This window comes from Mya arenaria, chromosome 4 (genome assembly GCF_026914265.1).
Source record: "Mya arenaria isolate MELC-2E11 chromosome 4, ASM2691426v1".
Taxonomy (NCBI): Eukaryota; Metazoa; Mollusca; class Bivalvia; order Myida; family Myidae; genus Mya; species Mya arenaria.
In genome coordinates, this window is record NC_069125.1 from 74,026,000 (window position 1) to 74,046,359 (window position 20,360).

The 20,360-nt window shown below is 34.5% G+C and overlaps 1 protein-coding gene across 1 annotated transcript; it reads left to right on the plus strand.

The window, feature by feature from the left end:
• The first annotated feature begins 746 nt into the window (after nucleotides 1–746).
• Nucleotides 747–19,754, plus strand: LOC128232366 (TBC1 domain family member 10A-like). Its single transcript, XM_052945877.1, has 9 exons — nucleotides 747–1,354; nucleotides 9,433–9,532; nucleotides 13,010–13,117; nucleotides 14,631–14,737; nucleotides 15,147–15,327; nucleotides 15,599–15,673; nucleotides 16,007–16,121; nucleotides 16,346–16,497; nucleotides 17,440–19,754. Exons 1-9 carry the CDS (start codon nucleotides 1,071–1,073, stop codon nucleotides 17,560–17,562), a joined length of 1,245 nt encoding a protein of 414 aa, XP_052801837.1. The 5' UTR covers nucleotides 747–1,070; the 3' UTR covers nucleotides 17,563–19,754.
• The last annotated feature ends 606 nt before the right edge of the window (nucleotides 19,755–20,360 follow it).

The window sequence follows — 20,360 nt, forward strand, 5'->3', positions numbered from 1 at the left end:
TTTGTAAGAAAGAGCGTCACAAAGTAAACATATTTTTTTCTTAATTTAAAACGTCAATTCTGAAAGCTTCTGACACCATGTTACTATACTGCTGTACCAGGGTACTTGTTCCTACGACGACAAGAGCCTCAACGGCACGATTTTGGGCCTCAGAAAGTACATTCGCTTTTTTTTTGGTGTTTCAATAAAATGACATGTAGGGAGCAATGCTGAATAATTCATAATGGTACCTCTTAAATGGCGTAAGATACCTGCTTACAAGTATTATCATGCATTGTGTATTTATATTATATTATATTATGAGCACAGGAATAATTTTGTTATACCTGGGACCTCGATTGTTTTAATCTAACGAAATGACTCCTCCGCAGCTGAAGCTCTTTCAAATCCTTTCCAGAATTTGCAATTCGACTGTCGTGAACTTTGTTTTATCTTCCTATAAATGTGAAATTATACACGCAGTATAGCATAACTTAGTAACTTTTGATTATGGTAGATATTTTGTATCGATCTAAAACTAAATACTTTTTCTATGGTTTTACATCCAGACATCTTAATGTAGAAAGATGATGTTTATTGATAAAAATAAAAGACACAAAAAACACGAAGTGTCCTTTTATACAAGTACAGCAAAGAGTTTAATGATTTTCACGTGATAATGTCTGATCGATAACACAATTAAAAGTACATTCGACAATGAGTAAATATATTACGCGCTTGCGCATCCGATATTTCCGTTTGTTTACTTCCGGGTATTTGACAGATTTGTTCCACCTACTGTGAAGTTTTTTAACAAATTACTCTCCGTAATAGTATTGTACCATTTTTGTGAAATCAAACGGCAGATATTCTACAAATAAAAATGTTGAAATTATTAACTTGAATGTAAACGTAGGCAGTTCACCCTGGTAGTTATAAACTGACATAACAAAAGCAAAGACCATAGACACATTTTTAAGTTCAATCGGTTATCCGGCTATGTCTTATTTGAATTGCAAGCATCACAAACTTCTACATGGGTGGAAATAATGAACGAAATATTGTGAATTGTTTTAAAAAGAACTATTACCATGGCCAAAGCAATATCATCTAGACCTGGTGAAAGTGAGCATGAATCAGACTTGTATGCGGATAAAAGTGATGACAGTGAAGATGACATTAACATTTCACATTCCAAACTGAATGGTCCTGCTTACAGTGAGCATAACCAAAAAAAAGACAATCATAAGAAGAGCAGTCCTGTTGGAGTGAAATCTGTAGACAATGTTGTTGAAAATGTTCAAAATGGTTCTGCTGTAGCAAAAGTTGATCGATATGGATTTATTGGTGGAAAAGAATTTACCAATCCTGATGAGTAAGTTTTTCTCAGTGTATTTAATTCTTCCTTAATGTTGTAAAAAATGACCTTTTTTTCTCTTAATATGCCTGTACTTTAATGCGTCTAACTCGTGTAAGTACATAAAAAGTAGAATTAAGAGGAAATCCAGTTGGAAGCTGATCTGGCAGAATGTTAAATTATAAGATCTATTTATCATATTAGTACACTATCATTGTAGCAAGGACCACATGAGTCCAGGGCTTCCATTCAAGGAAGGTTGAAAATATATTTCTCCTTTGAAATGGGCTTAAACTTCTAAAATTATTCTTCTGAAGTACATAAACATCCATAATTTTGGAGAAATTTTCCAAAGTGGTAGAATTTGTCTTTAACCCTTTAGCACATAGACAAGTGGCCAGATTACACCTCCCAGTCAATAGCCATCTTACTGATAAGCAGTCCTTATCTGTATAGGTACTTTTCAGGATATTTGAAAATAAGCAAATGAATACAGCAGTATGACCTTAAAATCAATATTACTCCAAATAATTGTTTCCAAATCTTTTTTATGTGAATACATTTTTTATAGATAATTAAATTATCTAATAAATGGTGTCAATGATGAAATATTAAATTATTCTATTTCATCTGTGAATGCATTTCCAAGATGGAATTGTAACATTTCTTTGAAATGTCATAATTGCATTAAATCAAAGGGTAATAAAACGCTGGGATCGATCTAAATTTTATTACCCCTATCATAAAAAAAGACCCATCTGGATTAAAAAGCCGACAATTGATGTTCTTGTGTATAAAACATAGAAAAAAAAAACCAAATAAAATTCTTTACAAAAAGAAAGCCGATAAATGTTTTCCAAGTAATGAATAAAAAGATCTTAATCATCAAACGCTTGCACAAATGTTGTTTACTAGACCTATTTTACAACCGGAACCATGCTGGCCATCGATTAGCTCAGCAGAAAATTTACTCATCATTTTCTCAGCTACTTATTGTCTCTATTGTTTGTAACACAAACTATTATCTACAAATAATTATAATCTTTATTGATTTTAATGGTAAATTAAACTGACATAATATATTCAATGATTTACGCATCAATGTTTTGGGGGAAATTCCATACTGTACAGTACTGACATTCCTCGAGGTTTTATTACGTCACAGTGGGATCTCACATCTATGATTGGCAGTATAAATAATAACCTTCAAGTTTTAGCAGACGACATTATCGAGGGAAAATCAATACACAAAAGGTTAAGCTTCAGCTTTATAAACATCCGGGATATTGTTTACAAATAGAAAGATGCAAAATTGAAGTATTGAAATGACCCTATTGAAATATGCGGGAGATGCGTATACATCCAGTAGTGGATAGGGTCGGCCAGATGCGTTTACATCTGCTAATGAGCTATGTCGGCCTATCTTGTATACATGCGCTAAAGGGTTAAAATATAAAAAAACGTGTGTTAATGCTACTCTTATGCACCAGTCAATTGTAACCACGGTTTAAGAAAAATGCAATAAACTTCATTTTTTGAACTTACTCTAAATATCTGCGATCTATTTTTTTTGTCAGCAGTCTTCTTTAACTGGTTTCGATGCATTTTCGCAAAAATTGGCTCGTTCCAAAACAAAAAATAAAAACAATTGTTAAAACAATCAGTCTGTGAGAGTGCAGCTTTAAAGTCACATTTTATTATCCCCCACCGAATCAAAGATTTCGGGAGGGGGATATTGTTTTGACGTTGTCCGTCCATCATTCCGTCCGTCCGTCCGTCTGGTACCATAATATCTTGGTAGGCATTGATCAGAAAATGTTCAGACTTGGTCAGAATGTTCCCCTTGATCATATCTCGACCTATTTTAAAAGTGGGTCACATGGGGTCAAAAACTAGGTCACATCTTAGAAAAATCTTTTGAACATACTAGAGGCATTATACATGGTCAAATATTCATGAAATTTTATCAGATGGTTTTCCTTGTTGAACTCTTGGTCGTAAATAAACTGGGTCACATATGATCTAAAATTAGGTCACTAGGTCAAATCTTAGAAAAATCTTGTCCAGAACCATATCATGGTAATGATTAGTCAAGTTATGTTCATAATTAGTCATGATGTACCCCTTGAAGAAATATGGACTACTTAAAAAAGTGGGGTACATCAGGTCAAAATTTAGGTCACTAGGTCAAATCATAGTAAATCTTTGAAACACATTAGAGGCAATATGTATGGTCTTATATTCATTAAACTTGATCAGAATGTTTTCCTTGATGAAGTCTTCGACATATTTTAAACTGGGTCACATGTGATAAGAAATTAGGTCACTAGGTCAAATCTTTAAAAAATCTTGTCCGAAACTATTTTATGGTGGTGATTGGTCTGATGAAGTTCAAACATGGTCAGAATGTTTTCTTGGGTTAAATTTCGACTGCGTTTTAAAAGTGGGTCATATGGGTCAAAAACTAGGTCACTAGGTCAAATCTTAAAGAAATCTTGGGAACACTCTAGAGGCAATACATCTGCTCTAAATTCCATGAAACTTAATCAAAATGCCTCAATGAAATCTTGGAATAGTTTGAAACTAGTTGGTCATGTGGGGTCAAAAATAAGGTCACTTAGTCAAATCTTAAAACAAACTTGTGGGCACTCTAGAGGCTGTATTGTTTGCAATATATCTGGACCAATCTTCATGAAACTTAATCAGAATGTATGCCTTGATGAAATCTTAGATTAGTTTGGAACTGGGTAACATGGAGTCATAAACTAGGTTTCTTGGTCAATTCTAAATGTTACATTATATACAATATTTTTTTTATATTTCAAACAGTTGCAATCAAACTCATATATATATATTTCATCAACAATATCAATTCAACGAATTTGCTTGTTTTATTCATATTAATAAAAAGTGTGATCACGTGATAAGATGGCCACGTCTAAATTTTGCTCTGGACTTTTAGCGTAGTTTTATGGATTTTTGCAATTATTCAGTGAAAAAAGGTGAACTATTTTGGGAATATGTGTTTGTGGGAGCTGTGTTTAGTGAGCTATGGGAAAATCTAGCAGGAATAAAGTGTCTAAACGTAAAAAGGGTAGCAGTACGGATGAAGAATTGTTAAACATAGGTAAAGTGTTCAAAATCGGAGGCCCGGTAGATAATAAAGAGGGTCAAATCGCAGTAAGTGAAATTTTGAATCAAACAAACTCTGTACTTTTTGATGACTCTGCTGTATTTAACAAAAGTAATTGTGAAAGTTCAAACGCTTCAGATAAAATCATAAATAACCCAACTGCTACGATGGCCAGTAACGCGCCTTCGGATATTTCTAAAGCGGACATCTCGACAATTTTGAACGTTCTGGAGAAGATTCAGGGTCAAATTAACAATGTAGAAGCCAGACTAGAAACGCTAAATACTTTGGAGAAAAAGGCTGACAATTTTGATAGAGATTTGAAGAACCTATGGACCTTGGTTCATGATTCAAATAAACGTTTTGATGAGAAAATCAATACCATTGATGAAAAGGTTGAGCATCTGGACTTTCGGCAATCTAAAATACAGTCAAACGTAGAAGCTTTAGAACAACAAAATTTAATGATGAAAAACGAGTTGGTTTATATAAAATCTCAAAGCATGAGAAACAATCTGATCTTTGGTGGAATAGAAGAGGGTCCGGAGGAGAAACAAGCTGACACAGAGGTCAAGGTTCGTGAATTTCTAAAATCTAAACTAAATCTGGCACAGGAACTGGTTACTGCAATGAAGATTGAACATGCTCATCATATTGGTGCTCATAACCAGAATGGGGGTAATCCACGTCCTCGCAACATTGTGTGCAAATTCACCGAATTCAAGGATCTTGAAACGGCCCGAAAGCAAGGTCGGCAGCTGAAAGGCACAACCTTCTTCATAAGTGAGCAGTTCCCTGCTGAAATCATGGAAGCACGACGGAGGCTTCTACCTAAACTAAAGGCGGCCAAGCAAGCCGGAAAACGGGCCTGGCTAGTGTATGACACGCTATACGTTAATGGGAGCCCGGTAACATCTGATTAGGATACATCGGAGAATGAACTAAAAATACTTGTCTGGAATTGTAATGGTCTAACGGAAAATAAACTGTCTGACGAAGATTTTCTTAAGATATTTACAAAACATAATGTTGTAATTTTATCTGAATCATGGACTAATTCTTGCTCTAGTTTAAATGTTGAAGGGTTTAAGTGTTATAAATTTTTTAGAAAATATAAACATAAAAAGGCAAAAAGACATAGTGGCGGCATAGTTATTTATGTAAAATATGAAATAAGTAAAGGAATATCAATTGTTAGGAATCATTTTGCCACTATTGTATGGTTGAAACTTGATAAAAAATACTTTTTATTGGATGATGATATATATTTATGTTGTCTGTATTTATGGGCAGACGATTCACCAATTAACTCTGTATATGATGTAGATTTGTTCGATATTGTAAGTGATGATATGTATCATTTTGAAAATCAAGGGAAAGTATTGCTAGTCGGAGACTGGAATTGTAGAGTAGGATAGGCCAGATCATATTTTGATACTACCCCGCGGCCTAATATTGAGACAAGTCATACATATTATAAGTGGTGTGAAAACAATAAACCCCTATTTAGAAGAGATTTGATAGCGAATCTAAATACTATGAATACTATATTCAACGATTTGCACTCTTCACGGCCATGCGACATTGATAAATTGGTCGAAGAATTTTCGTCTGTCGTGCTTAAAAGTGCAGACCCGTATTTTAAGAAAACGTATTTATTGCAAAGCAATAGTAATAGTTACATAAATAAATCCTCAAATGCCTGGTTTGACCACGAATGTTTTACGGTCAAAAAGGCGTATTTAGAGGCACTAAATAACTTTAACTTATATAAATCTGAATTAAATAGATCAGTTTTGTGTGATAAAAAAGTGTGCATTTAAAACGCTTGTTAAAAAGAAAAAGAGAGCGTATAGAACGCGTAAAGCTAAAGAATTGTACGAGTTGCGAAGTAAAAAACCAAAAGAATTCTGGAACCACTTTAAATCTAAGAAACCCAGTTTTTCAGACAATATTGACACCGAAACATTTAAGGAATACTATGCCGGTCTGTTCAATGATATACGCTCTACACAAATAGACGAAATAGATAATTTTATCAACGATACTGATTTTAATATCGATGATCCCACATTTGCACTTAACGCTGCCATAACTCCTGAGGAAATTCGTCTTGCTGTAAAAGGTATTAAATGTAATAAATCCTCATGTCCGATTGATAATTTACTAAATGAGTTTTTTATCGATACTATAGATATTTTAGTCGGTCATTTAACGGACTTGTTTAACATCATTCTCGACGGAGGTTATTTCCCTTTGTCTTGGTCATACGGTTTCGTCGTATTGATACATAAGAAGGGTGACGTTAATGACCCAAACAATTATAGAGGCATTACCTTAGTTAGTAATCTAGGAGAAATATTTACACGTGTGCTCACTAAAAGAGTCGAAAATTGGTTCGATGGAAATAACTTGCTGTCGGATGCCCAGTTTGGTTTTCGAAAGGGATCTAGCACAGAAGATGCAATATTTGTTTTACATAATGTTATCGAAAATGCCATTTTTAATAAGTTACGGTTACCATGCGCATTTGTTGACCTAAAAAAGGCATTTGACTCTGTTTATAGGAATGCTCTGTGGTACAAACTCTTTAAAATGGGGTTGGATGGGAAACTACTTAAAATATTTAGAGCAATGTATTCTGTGGTAAAATCGTGTGTCAATTGCAATTCAGTCTCCGATTTCTTTGATATTTCTATTGGTTTACGCCAAGGACAAAATAATTCGCCGGTTTTGTTTGCATTATTCTTAGAAGATCTAGAACTGTTTCTACAACAGAACGTTGACTGTGGTATTAGCCTATACGATTTATGTATTATGATAATACTTTTTGCAGACGATATGGTAATAATTGGAAACTCAGTAGAAGACTTACAGAGAAGTTTAGTAGACCATCTTTACAAGTATTGCCAAATGTGGGGCTTAGAAGTTAATATAGCCAAAACTAAGGTTGTAATAAGGACCGGTTAGGGCTAATGAAACTTGGGTATATAGTGGCGTACCACTTGAAGTAGTTGACAACTTTAACTATCTAGGCACAGTATTTAACTACACGGGCACTTTCGTTTTAAACGTATTAAACAAAAATATTAACAAGTATGACGTACCTCCGAAAATTGCACTTCGATTGTTTGACTCATTTGTAGGTTCGATCCTTAACTATGCGAGTTCTGTCTAGGGGTTTTCAAAATCGAAAAATATTGAAAGGATCCACCTTAAATTTTGCAAATCGCTTCTAGGAGTTAAGCAAAGTACTAATTATTAAATATTGGTTCAAAGTACAACAGTCCAATAATATTTTATTAAATTTGTTATACCGTAAATCAGTTGATTTAAGGGAGGAAGGCCTTACAACTTGGGCATCTAACGTTAAATGTTTACTTCAGGAGAATGGGTTTTTAGATATCTGGATTAATCCGGGGAATTATAATGTCAAACTCTTTGCTCAAGTCTTTAAACAACGTTTAATCGATAGTTTTCTACATAAGTGGCGTGCTGATATTGAAAACAGTGCGAAACTTAATATTCTATACTTGCATCTGCACAGTACGTTTGGTATGGCTGAATATCTTAATTTACTATATAACAAAACTAATAGAAAATACCTCACTCAATTACGTGTATCAGCTCAGAGGTTACGTATTGAAACTGGCAGGTACGGACAAAACAGACTGCCAAGAAATGAAAGATTATGTTTATTATGCCATACACAGGAAATTGAGGATGAATTTCATTTTGTTATAAAATGTAACTGTTTCGATGACCTACGTAAAAAAATTATTAAGAAGTATTTTTATGTAAAACCCAGCATGTTTAAATTTACTCAACTAGTTAGTAGTAATAACAAAACAACTATTGTAAATTTATGTAAATTTTTGGTACAGGCAAAAAATAGAAAAAACTTATTAATCAATGATATTGTTTAAGTCGTAATCGTACAATCACTATCGTGACCACTAATCATCTGCATTTCTATAATGTATCTAAATAACTAGATAAACAGCTTCTTATATCTATTATTATCAATATTGTTATATGTGAACATTCTCCATATTTCTTGAGCTATCTTGAATTGTTATTGATATTGGCTACCTTGTAACGATGATCACACGCATGAATATTTTGTTTAATTGTATATATTTGTTTGACGAGATGCTGTGTTGCATAAGTCGAAATAAACTTATGTTCTGTTCTGTTCATATTTTACATTGACAATTTGCTCTACAATAATTACTCTCATATTAAGTAGGTATTAAAATAAATTAGTAATTGTCAAAATATGGCCCTCTTATAAATTTTGTAACAGTTTCTCTCTTACTGTTAATCAATTAAATAGCAATTTAGAGTGCACTGACCGCTTTGTTAACATAATGCTGCTAAGAAAGGGGCATAGACCTGTACTTTTGCTCTAGCTCGGAAGTGTCATTGGCTCTTTTTTAAACACAGCTCATAAAAGAGCTGGAGCCACAAGGATTTTCTGGCAAATAAAGAATAAAAAAGAACATGTTCTGAAAACAAAGTTTAGGCCGGGCTACAATGCTACAAGTGGAGCTACACAATTGTAGCTCTAATGTGTGAGTGACAGGAGCAGCAAGTGTTCAGAGAAAGTGTTGTTTTATCAGTTATGGGTTGTACTATCTCTTTCTTCCATATACCCTCTAGCATCTGGCTGATAATTGGTGAAAGTCTCATACAATGTAACAATATATTATTAACATAATTAATACTGTCAACTAAGCCATTGACCTGTGTTTGTGTATTTGTGCTTCCCTTTTATTGTATTATTGCATTGATTAAAGAAAACATGTAACAAAAATCTTTTTCCTAGAATTTTGAAATTAATTTGCTCAATATATATATACCATTCAATCATTGATGTTGACTTATAATAATAAAAGATGTCATTAGTTGATATTCATCAATGGAATTAAACTAATGTAGACATTGTTTGTTAATCTTACAGGGAAAGAAGACTTCCCATAGAAGTACTGAGAAAACGAGAGTTGAAGTGGCTGGATATGTTCCAGAACTGGGAGAAATGGATGAGCAAGAGATTTAAAAAGGTACCATATTCCACTGATACATGTTTCAGCCCTTATATAATTAACAGAGTAACACAAACAATAACACGTATACTTTACTTTTAATTATAAACAAACGTTTCGGCGCCAAGCGCCTTCTTCAGGGTTATAATAACAACTACAACGGACGTTAAGTCAAGAACGACACAATGTCGTTTGGCGGGAAAACGTATGTCATATTACTTTTTACAAAACTTTGTGTAAAAATAATTGTTATAGATGCTTTCGGATTAAATAAATACAAAAATTTCCTATAGTAATATATTATAAAAAAAACATATATAAAGGAAAAAAGAAAGCAGTTTTTTTAGCCCTTATATAAGACATTTATACATGAACATGCAAAGAGCAAAACTCTGAGAGCCTCCTTGCATTAACTTTTTACTTTTAACTTAACCTGTGCACATATTACTTAAAAGGAGTGTATTCCCAGGTTGCACAAATTTAGGAATAATGGGTCCCAAGTAAAATAATGGCATATGATTCAGGATGCACTGTAAAATGGTACAGGACTTGGAATGCAATGTAGAATGGCATAGGAATTGGGATGCACTGTAGAATGCGTAGAACTCTGAATGCACTGTAAAATGTCATAGGCCTTGGGATGCACTGTAGAATGGCACAGGACTCAGAATGCACTGTAAAATGTCATAGGACTTGGGATGCACTGTATAATGGCATAGGACTCGGAATGCACTGTAAAATGGCATAGGACTTGGGATGCACTGTAAAATGGCATAGAACTCTGAATGCACTGTAAAATGTCATAGGACTTGGGATGCTCTGTAGAATGGCACAGGACTCGGAATGCACTGTAAAATGTCATAGGACTTGGGATGCACTGTAGAATGGCATAGGACTCGGAATGCACTGTAAAATGGCATAGGACTTGGGATGCACTGTAAAATGGCATAGAACTCTGAATGCACTGTAAAATGTCATAGGACTTGGGATGCACTGTGAGTGGCACAGGACTCGGAATGCACTGTAAAATGTCATAGGACTTGGGATGCACTGTAGAGTGGCATAGGACTCTGAATGCACTGTAAAATGGCATAGGACTTGGGATGCACTGTAAAATGGCATAGAACTATGAATGCGCTGTAAAATGTCATAGAACACTGAATGCACTGTAAAATGGCATAGGACTCAGGATGCACTGTAAAATGGCATAGGACTCAAGATGCACTGTAAAATGGCATAAGACTCAGGATGCGCTGTAGAATGGCATAGGGCTTGGAATGCACTGTAAAATGGCATAAGACTTGGAATGCGCTGTAGAATGGCATAGTGCTTGGAATGCACTGTAGAATGGCATAGGACTCAGGATGCACTGTAAAATGGCATAAGACTTGGAATGCGCTGTAGAATGGCATAGGACTTGGAATGCACTAGAGAATGTCACAGGACTTTGGATGCACTGTAAAATGGCATAGGACTTGGAATGCACTGAAGAATGGCATAGGACTTGGAATGCACTGTAGAATGGCATAGGACTTGGAATGCACTGTAAAATGTCATAGGACTTGGGATGCACTGTAGAGTGGCATAGGACTCTGAATGCACTGTAAAATGTCATAGGACTTGGGATGCACTGTAAAATGGCATAGAACTCTGAATGCACTGTAAAATGTCATAGAACACTGAATGCACTGTAAAATGGCATAGGACTCAGGATGCACTGTAAAATGGCATAGGACTCAAGATGCACTGTAAAATGGCATAAGACTCAGGATGCGCTGTAGAATGGCATAGGGCTTGGAATGCACTGTAAAATGGCATAAGACTTGGAATGCGCTGTAGAATGGCATAGTGCTTGGAATGCACTGTAGAATGGCATAGGACTCAGGATGCACTGTAAAATGGCATAAAACTTGGAATGCGCTGTAGAATGGCATAGGACTTGGAATGCACTAGAGAATGTCACAGGACTTTGGATGCACTGTAAAATGGCATAGGACTTGGAATGCACTGTAGAATGGCATAGGACTTGGAATGCACTGTAGAATGGCATAGGACTTGGAATGCACTGTAGAATGGCATAGGACTTGGAATGCACTATAGAATGGCATAGGACTTGGAATGCACTGTAGAATGGCATAGGACTTGGAATGCACTGGATAATGTCATAGGACTTGGAATGCACTGTAGAATGGCATAGGACTTGGAATGCACTATAAAATGGCATAGGACTTGGGATGCACTGTAAAATGCCATAGGCTTTTGGATGCACTGTAAAATGTCATAGGACTCGGGATGCACTGAAAAATGGCATAGGACTTGGAATTCACTGTAAAATGTCATAGGACTTGGGATGCACTGTAAAATGGCATAGGACTTGGCATGCACTGTAAAATGGCATAGGACTCAGGATGCACTGTAAAATGTCATTGGCTTTTGGATGCACTGTAAAATGTCATAGGACTTGGAATGCACTGTAGAATGGCATAGGACTTGGAATGCACTGTAGAATGGCATAGGACTTGGGATGCACTGTATAATGGCATAGGACTTGGGATGCACTGTAAAATGTCATAGGACTTTGGATGCACTGAATAATGTCATAGGACTTGGGATGCACTGTATAATGGCATAGGACTTGGGATGCCCTGTAAAATGTCATAGGACTTTGGATGCACTGTAAAATGGCATAGGACTTGGGATGCACTGTATAATGGCATAGGACTTGGGATGCCCTGTAAAATGGCATAAGACTTGGGATGCACGATCGAATGGCATTAGACTTCGGATGCACTGTAGAGTGGCATAGGACTCGGGATGCACTGTAGACTGGTGGAAAAGTTCTCAGGATGCATTGTAAAATTAATCACTGCTGTTACTGCTTTGACATGAGAATATATATGGACAATACCAGAGGCATATTTATAAAACTAAATATTTTTGATAACTTTTGAAATTTTGGATGTTGTATTTTTTTTTCATTTCTTTTTAAATATTTTCTTATTTTTTTGTAACATTTTTTTTACCATTTGTTACTCTGTTGCCAGTGTTCATTCCTTCTTTGATGGTGTTATCTTTGTATGCAAAATACTGATAACTAGTTTTGGATAATCGCACAAATTTTATAATTGACAATTAAAATTGAATTGGGCACCCATAAGCAGAAAAACAGACAGTGTATATACTACATTTATATGAAAATGGTATGAATATAACATTAATATTTATTTAAACAACCACTATGTCTAGTATATTTCAAAACTAGCTTTAAACATATTGAATGATCTTTTCTTTAAAATACAACCATTGTTTATGTATTCAATTTTGATATATGATGGTAGCCTAGGAATCAACAAATGATATTACATGACTGTATTCAGGCCTGTATATTTTGGTTATTATGTAAAATGTTTGAAGTTTGATGAAAATAATCGATAATCTTCAATGATTTCATAATATTTGATCATTGTGCCATCACAATTTTCCTTTTTTTTTCAGGTGAAAGAGCGTTGTCGGAAGGGCATTCCCCCATCGATACGGAGCCGTGCATGGCAGTACCTGTGTGGAAGCAAGTATCTCATGGAGCACAACCCTGGCAAGTTTGATGTGAGTAGTTCAACAGTTACTATATCGGTTCTATATTTCAAATTCAATAAGTTGTTTCTTCATGATGCAGATGGCCTATTATGTCACTAGTGAGCTCCTGTATTCCATAAATAAATAGTTCCAATCTTGTTATATATATAATATGTAATTTTAATTTAGATATAATACAGAAATGAACCATTTGAGTTATAAAAATGACTCAAGGTAGACCCCTGAATCACCCTTCTCATTTTTAAAGTTCTCCAAAAGGTGTTTTTTAGTTTGTTACACAGTTGTTAGAATTAAGTTGCCTTAGAACGCAAATACATCATAAGTAGCCCATTAAGAAGTATATGAGCACTTAGATTTAATTTTATTCCCTTATTCAAAATAGTTTTGTTATTGATGGTGCATGTTATTGAAGTACTTGGTCTACTCTATTGTGTGATTCACTTACTGTAGGGCCAAGGTTTTTCAGAATATCTCCTAAATCATTATATTATGTAATGCAATTTTGAGGAAATACTCATGTATTTTTAAATCAAACTGAATTAAGATGATGATTTTTTACTCATGATTTTTAAGTGAGAATGGTATTTTGATCAAGCTTTTCCCTTTTAAAATTAAGAACTTAAGTCAACTTAAAAAAAAAATTCTTTTTATAAAATGACTAGGCTATAAAAGTAACCATAATGCAATTACAACTTAACTGTAAAATGTTTTGTGATAGGCACAAACATCATTCGCATTTTCAGTATGTTGCACTCTCTTTGTTTAGTCATAATTTTTATGATATCACTTAATATTTCCATTATTAAGCCACCCTTCAAATGCCCCAACATGTCAAGACCAAACATTGTCCAACTGATAACTAGACAGTTCTTTGATCTAATGTCCTCAACCTTGATAGGGAGCTTGGTTATGACCTGCAGATGACCCATATTGATTTTGTGGTCAGTAGGTCAAAGGACACACTACAGATGTCCTGGAACACAAAGTGGGCTTAGTTCATGGTATATATGATGGACATGGCCTGCAGGTGACCCATATTGATTTTGAGGGTAGCCAAAATTCATGTCTAATTGATAACTTGGGTATTGTCTGGCATTTAGTCCTCAAACTTGATAGAGTGGTTGGTCATGAGATTACCCCTATTGATTTTGAGGTCAATGAGTCAAAGGTAGCAGTTGTGGTGACCTTGAACACAAAAAGTTTGTCTGGTTGATAGCTAGAGTGTAACTGTGTGCTTGGACCTTAAGCCTCAAACTTTTTAACTTTTATCCATTTAACTAATTTTCTTCTGTCAAGTGGATGCATTTTTATGTTTTAATGGCAACAATAAAAACTATAACTCCTAAACTATAAAAAAAACATTAACACATTTGTGACAGTTCTTGTTTGTTGTTATACAGTATATGAAACACACACTAGTTAGTGCAATTGTGCTTTTGTGGTTGTTCATTCAGGAAATTGTATTCTGCCTTTGTTAAAAATGTGAAGAGTGTATTAAATAGTAGTGTGGTGTTTTTTTCAGGAGTACTTGCAGGCCCCTGGTGACCACAAGTGTATTGATGATATCAAGAAGGACCTACATCGCCAGTTTCCCCTGCACGAGATGTTCATGGCACGGGGTGGATATGGGTACATCGAAATCTTATTTTCACAATACCTACTAAATGTCTTTAAAGTTGGTGTTGATTTGCTGACCATGTATTTGTTTTATAAATCAATCATTAAGTACCACAGTACACATGATTTTTGAAGAGAGCCGTTATCTATATTACTGAATACTTGTACACAGTATACTCAGGCAAACCTTCATGATGCTACTCCAGATGTGCATTTTTTAACATGTGGCTTTTGGAGTCTGAAATTGTAAAAATAATGTACCGGTAGATGACAATGTTGTAATGCACAAAAAACTATGGGTACTAAAGTACATGTGCATGGATTTAGGTCAATCAAATGTGCTACAATGTAACAGAAGTTTGTTGTTCATTTGAAATATAAATGTAGTAGATGTAATCCCCAACTTGTTTGTGCTTGATAGTCAGGAGGATCTGTTCCGGTTACTAAAGGCATACACAGTGCACAACCCTGCTGACGGGTACTGCCAGGCCCAGGCCCCGATAGCGGCAGTCCTGCTCATGCACATGCCTGCAGAGGAGGCGTTCTGGTGCTTTGTCTCCATCTGTGAGAAATACCTGCCTGGATACTACAGCCCTGGTCTGGTTGGTAATCAGTATACATGTATTTTATACAGCATCATTATAAAATAACAATGTTTAACGGCATGTGCAAACATTCCAATGATTTTAACTGAATGAGTTCATGACACTGTTAGTTTAATACTTGATAACTGTAGAGAAATGTTAAATTACACTTTTCCTAGGTTGACAAATTACTTTAGTCCAATTCGTGTAGATATTCATCATAAGCTGGAATACTGATGTCTTTGTTTCTAATATGAACTTTGAAACCAACTGTATTTCGTTATTTCAGGAAGCTGTTCAAGTTGATGGGGATGTATTGTTTGGGTTGTTAAAAAGGAGCAATCCACCTATTTACAAACATTTAGTAAGTCAACAAACTTATAAAAAACATAAATACTTTCATGAACCTCTGACGCCAGACTGTACCACTAGTTAGAATATAGCCTACATTTCTAGCAGTTCTATTGAATTGCCTTTCACCTTACAATAAGTACCAAGAAGATTAAATACTATAAAGATTTAACGTAATAATAATGTTCTAACTATAAAATAATTAGATATCTAAATGTAATTTTCATGAAGTATATTTGCATGAAGGGCAAAGAATACCTATAAAGATTTAAATGCCAAAACTGCGTATCTTTCTTCTACTATTATGTACATGTAGAAGGTAACCCTGTGCGTTATTCTATTTCAGAAAAAGCATAAAGTGGAACCTATTCTGTATATGACTGAGTGGTTTATGTGTGTGTATAGTCGAACATTACCATGGGCCAGTGTGTTACGAGTGTGGGACATGTTTTTATGTGAAGGTTGGTATTCTAGCATACTTTCCAATAAACCACCGAAAAGCATGAATGAAATGTGATTAAGTCATTTTAAATTGGCTCAAAGCAATACATTTAATAATTGAAACTTTTAAGCCTTATCTTATCCTTAAAATTAAGTTGGGTATTAGAAAATATAACTCTCTTAGATGTAATTTTACATACATATTTTAATACATGAATGATTGTGTTGTATTGCTGTGTTTCAGGTGTGAAGGTGGTATTCCGGGTGGGCATGGTGCTGGTTCGCCTCTCCCTTGGTTCCCAGGAACACCTCACCTCCTCCCCCGGCATGTATGAAACGCTGGAGAAAATACGACATCTTCCCGCTGACATTGATGAGAGCTTCATTGTCAGAGAGGTACTTTGCTAAAAGAGCCACACTTATGGTGATGTTAAGAGGGTTAAGGCTTTTTAATTAACTGCATTTATTATGTGATCACAGCGGCAGGCAGTGTCCACTGAAGTTCTCCCCTCTGTAACATAACCATTTTTTATATGATCCTATCCAAACTTGGGTTTCAATTACATTTTTGGGTTTCCATATCTCGAACAAGTTTATTAACCAGCCTGTACACTTGTACATTTTTTGACTTGGAAACTTCACTTGTATGTAACAGTTGTATACTTACTATGTATTTTTGCTATAAACTTGGTCTTGACGACACCAAATGTCATGGAGGGACAATAGAACCTCCAAGTCAGTTGCCCGATAGGACACAATAAGGTTTTGGCACAAAGTTAGATAGAAACCCTAAATACATGCAGAATGATTTTGGAAATATATTAGGCTTCTAAGCATTTTGATATTTTATTAATACTTAAAGCAGTTTGATATATACCCGGTATATTAATAACCTTAAAAAGCTAAACTGTACAGTTTAAATGCCCTTTTCACATGAAAGTCTTTGTAAAACAGGCATATAAACGCCAATATGAAGGCATGCTTGATTTAAACTGGAGGTGTCCCATCGGGATCCCTGATACATACCAGTTGAGACATACCTTTTTGCCTGTCTAACTTGATTTCCATCTGATGTACCTTGACATTCATATATTGCTCCTCTTTGAGGCACTCGTGTTATTACATTAAAATCTACCTGAGCATTAAGTGCTTGATGTTGCCTCCCAATTTGCCCCTCTAAGGCATCATGTAAGAGCTTATTCAGCCTACAAGCATAATTTATGCCCACATGCAATTGTGTTGGAAACTGTGAATTTAGATCATCGTAAAATTCATATATATTTCTAAATATTTCTTACTCATTTTGGCTGCTGGATGTAAATGTTCTAATATTTTCAGTCACTTCGATTGAACATATCAGAGAGGGACATGGAGCGGGAACACCAAAAACAAATACAGCGAAGAAAATTAGCAAAAGAAAAGCCTCGCAAGGACTCAGGGAAAAGCAAGAAAAAGTCTTAGAACATGCAAACTCTCTAGTATTCGTTTCCATTTGTGGTACATACACACTAGCTGGTCAATATTCACCCATCTTACTATCAAATCTTGATGCCTTGTAACGTGTCAAACATTTCCTATGTAAGTTTATAAACCAACTAGGGATAGGGTAGCCAAATATTCATGCTATATTCACTTGTATACTGTTCATATCATCAGACTACCGTTGTATGCAGACCGCTTGTAAACAAATGAACAAAATGTGTTTGTCATCGTCCTTTTTATTTTTTATTATATTTTTTCATATGCTTTTTATTTCAAGTTGGTTGTTGAAGATGTTTTAAGAAGAATTTTTATGTTGGCAGGAAATTATACATTTATAATTTGCTGTTCAAACCATTCTTGTTCGACTCGTCTCTGGGTAATTACATTGGTACTGCAATGTAAATATGCATTTAATGTTTAATACTCTCTTTTTTACATTAAATGAATGTTTCCAATTCCATTATTAATTAAAATGCAGTTGAGTGAATTATAAAAGATTGTATTAATCTGTCTGTCCAGTCATGTCTCATCACTATAATCATAGACGGACGGACCAAATCTGAAATAGTATGGTGCAAATGTACATAACAGAATAAGGTGTCTAAAAGCTAGAAGTGATAGTATATGCAAAATTCAACACAAGTTGACACGGCTCAGTATATAAAGACACTGTTCAGCACAGCACTTGAATTATAATCCATAACCAAGTTTTATGCTTGCCAATATAGTCCTACATAAAACATTTTCATTTCTCACCTATAGTAAGAGAAAATACTACAGATTAAAGTCATTTTTTTACTAAACATCAGAAGTAGTGCATAGAAAATGCAAGAAATGAATGTATCTGTGACCTTAATGTTATCATACTATGTACCGGTAATATTGTTGAGAACATGTAATCAATGTTTTGTACGATGGTTCTTTACATTTAGAAAGCAAATTCAATTTAGATTCCATTTAGAAGTGTTTCATTTAATTATGAAACATGCCCCCGAGCAGCAGTGGACCAATAGTTAGGAAGCACAAAAATGTGATTATATGTGTATATAGAAATCAGCTGCAGTTGATGCACCATACACTTAAAACATAAGATAAGGTGGTTCATTTTAAAGTGTCATGGACCCAGAAAAACTCTTTGGCATGATTCTTCTCGATATTTGTTAAAAATATATATGTACAAAAAGGCTTTATTACCTAAATATTAGATCCCAATGAGGATGTTAGCATATATTGGCAAGGCAAGAAAGATCATATGAACCGAGGCATTAGCATGCTCATGTATAAGAACTTTTAAAGGTTATAATGGGTTGGCTATATGTTCTATTCTTACAACAGCAAAGTCCTATGAGGAATAATAATAATAAATGTGAATCAATTTAAAGACATTAGTTGGAATTAATTTATATTTTTTATTAAATTGACCACACTATGGACAGAAAGCTGTTATTGTTTTATTTGATCTTTGATCTCAAAAGTAGTGTTTCTGGTAAAAAAGTGTATTAGTAGTTGAAGATATTTTGTCTGCTTGCCATCCATGGAGTTGAGACCACTGTTCAAGACATTATCTATCAATGTTTAATACACATGGTGTGCTTATATATATTCATGTTAATGTTTAATGGAACATAATGCTGAAATGTTATACAGGGACAAAGCTATTAACAAACTTTAATGACTTCTTTGTGAGGTAGCTATGGTTAAGTAAGTGCTTTTATTATTTATTTATATAGAATTTGTATGAAATGCATTTTTTTTTCTTATAGCTTGGAACAAAATATTCAAATATGTGCAAGAAAACACAATCTCATCACCTTAGTGCAATAACTTAATAAAGGCATATAGAAATAGAAGAAGTTATTGAGTTCTTGCCTTAAGGTGAGGATTTATTATGTGGCTCTTGTAAACAGTATTGTAGGTGTCATTGAAATGATCATACACTCCCCGCAAAAGGTGGATTTACAATGGCAGGAATATGTAATAAAAGATGTTCAATTACTCAAACATTTTCTTTTGCCAATATAAATGTAAATGTTTTATTGCTATTATTTCATATCCTTAGTGTGATTTAAAATCAATCCTATTACCTGTATTATGTTCATTTGTTTTATCTGTGTTCAGTTTGTAAATTTATAATGATTTGTGATAAAACACATTAAAGAGTAGAAGACTAAGCAACGTGTTGTTGTCTTAGTTACTTCCATAAAACTTCCATATCTACACATCTAGGCTGCCTATCAAAGTATGTAATTAATGAATCCTTTTACCAAGATGTTTACTACCGATTGTGCTGATAGTACAACTGTTATAATATAGTTATGCTACACTTTTATGATTATTATATCCACTACGAGTTGAAGTTCCATTCGCAAAAGATATATATAATAAATATATATTCGCTTATGTTTCCAGTGGTACAATAAATTAACTCTGACTTTATGCATACAAAATTTAATGTTGATATTAGTTTTACAACAATTATTTTTATTATACCACCAGATGGATACATCAGGGGACTATATAGGAGTAGAGTTGTGTTCGTCACGTCACGTCCAGTCACAATCTTGTGTAGCTTGTAACTCGTAAAGAATAACACCGACACATGTCATGAAATGTCAAAGGTATTTTTGGTCACCATGGAATGTTTTCCTCCTCCAAGAGATCACACTTCCGTCGTATTTCACTCAGTCTAACAAGAGTTATGGCTCTTGACTTAGTAAAATGCTCTTGAAAATATTGTGTCGCATTTAACTATTTTTTTACAAAGCGGTATTTATCAC

Coding starts and splice junctions, on each gene's coding strand:
- LOC128232366 (XM_052945877.1), top strand. CDS start 1,071: ATGGCCAAAGCAATATCATCTAGACCTGGTGAAAGTGAGCATGAATCA. Junction 1,355..9,432: donor GAATTTACCAATCCTGATGA/GTAAGTTTTTCT, acceptor TTAATCTTACAG/GGAAAGAAGACTTCCCATAG. Junction 16,498..17,439: donor AGAGCTTCATTGTCAGAGAG/GTACTTTGCTAA, acceptor TAATATTTTCAG/TCACTTCGATTGAACATATC.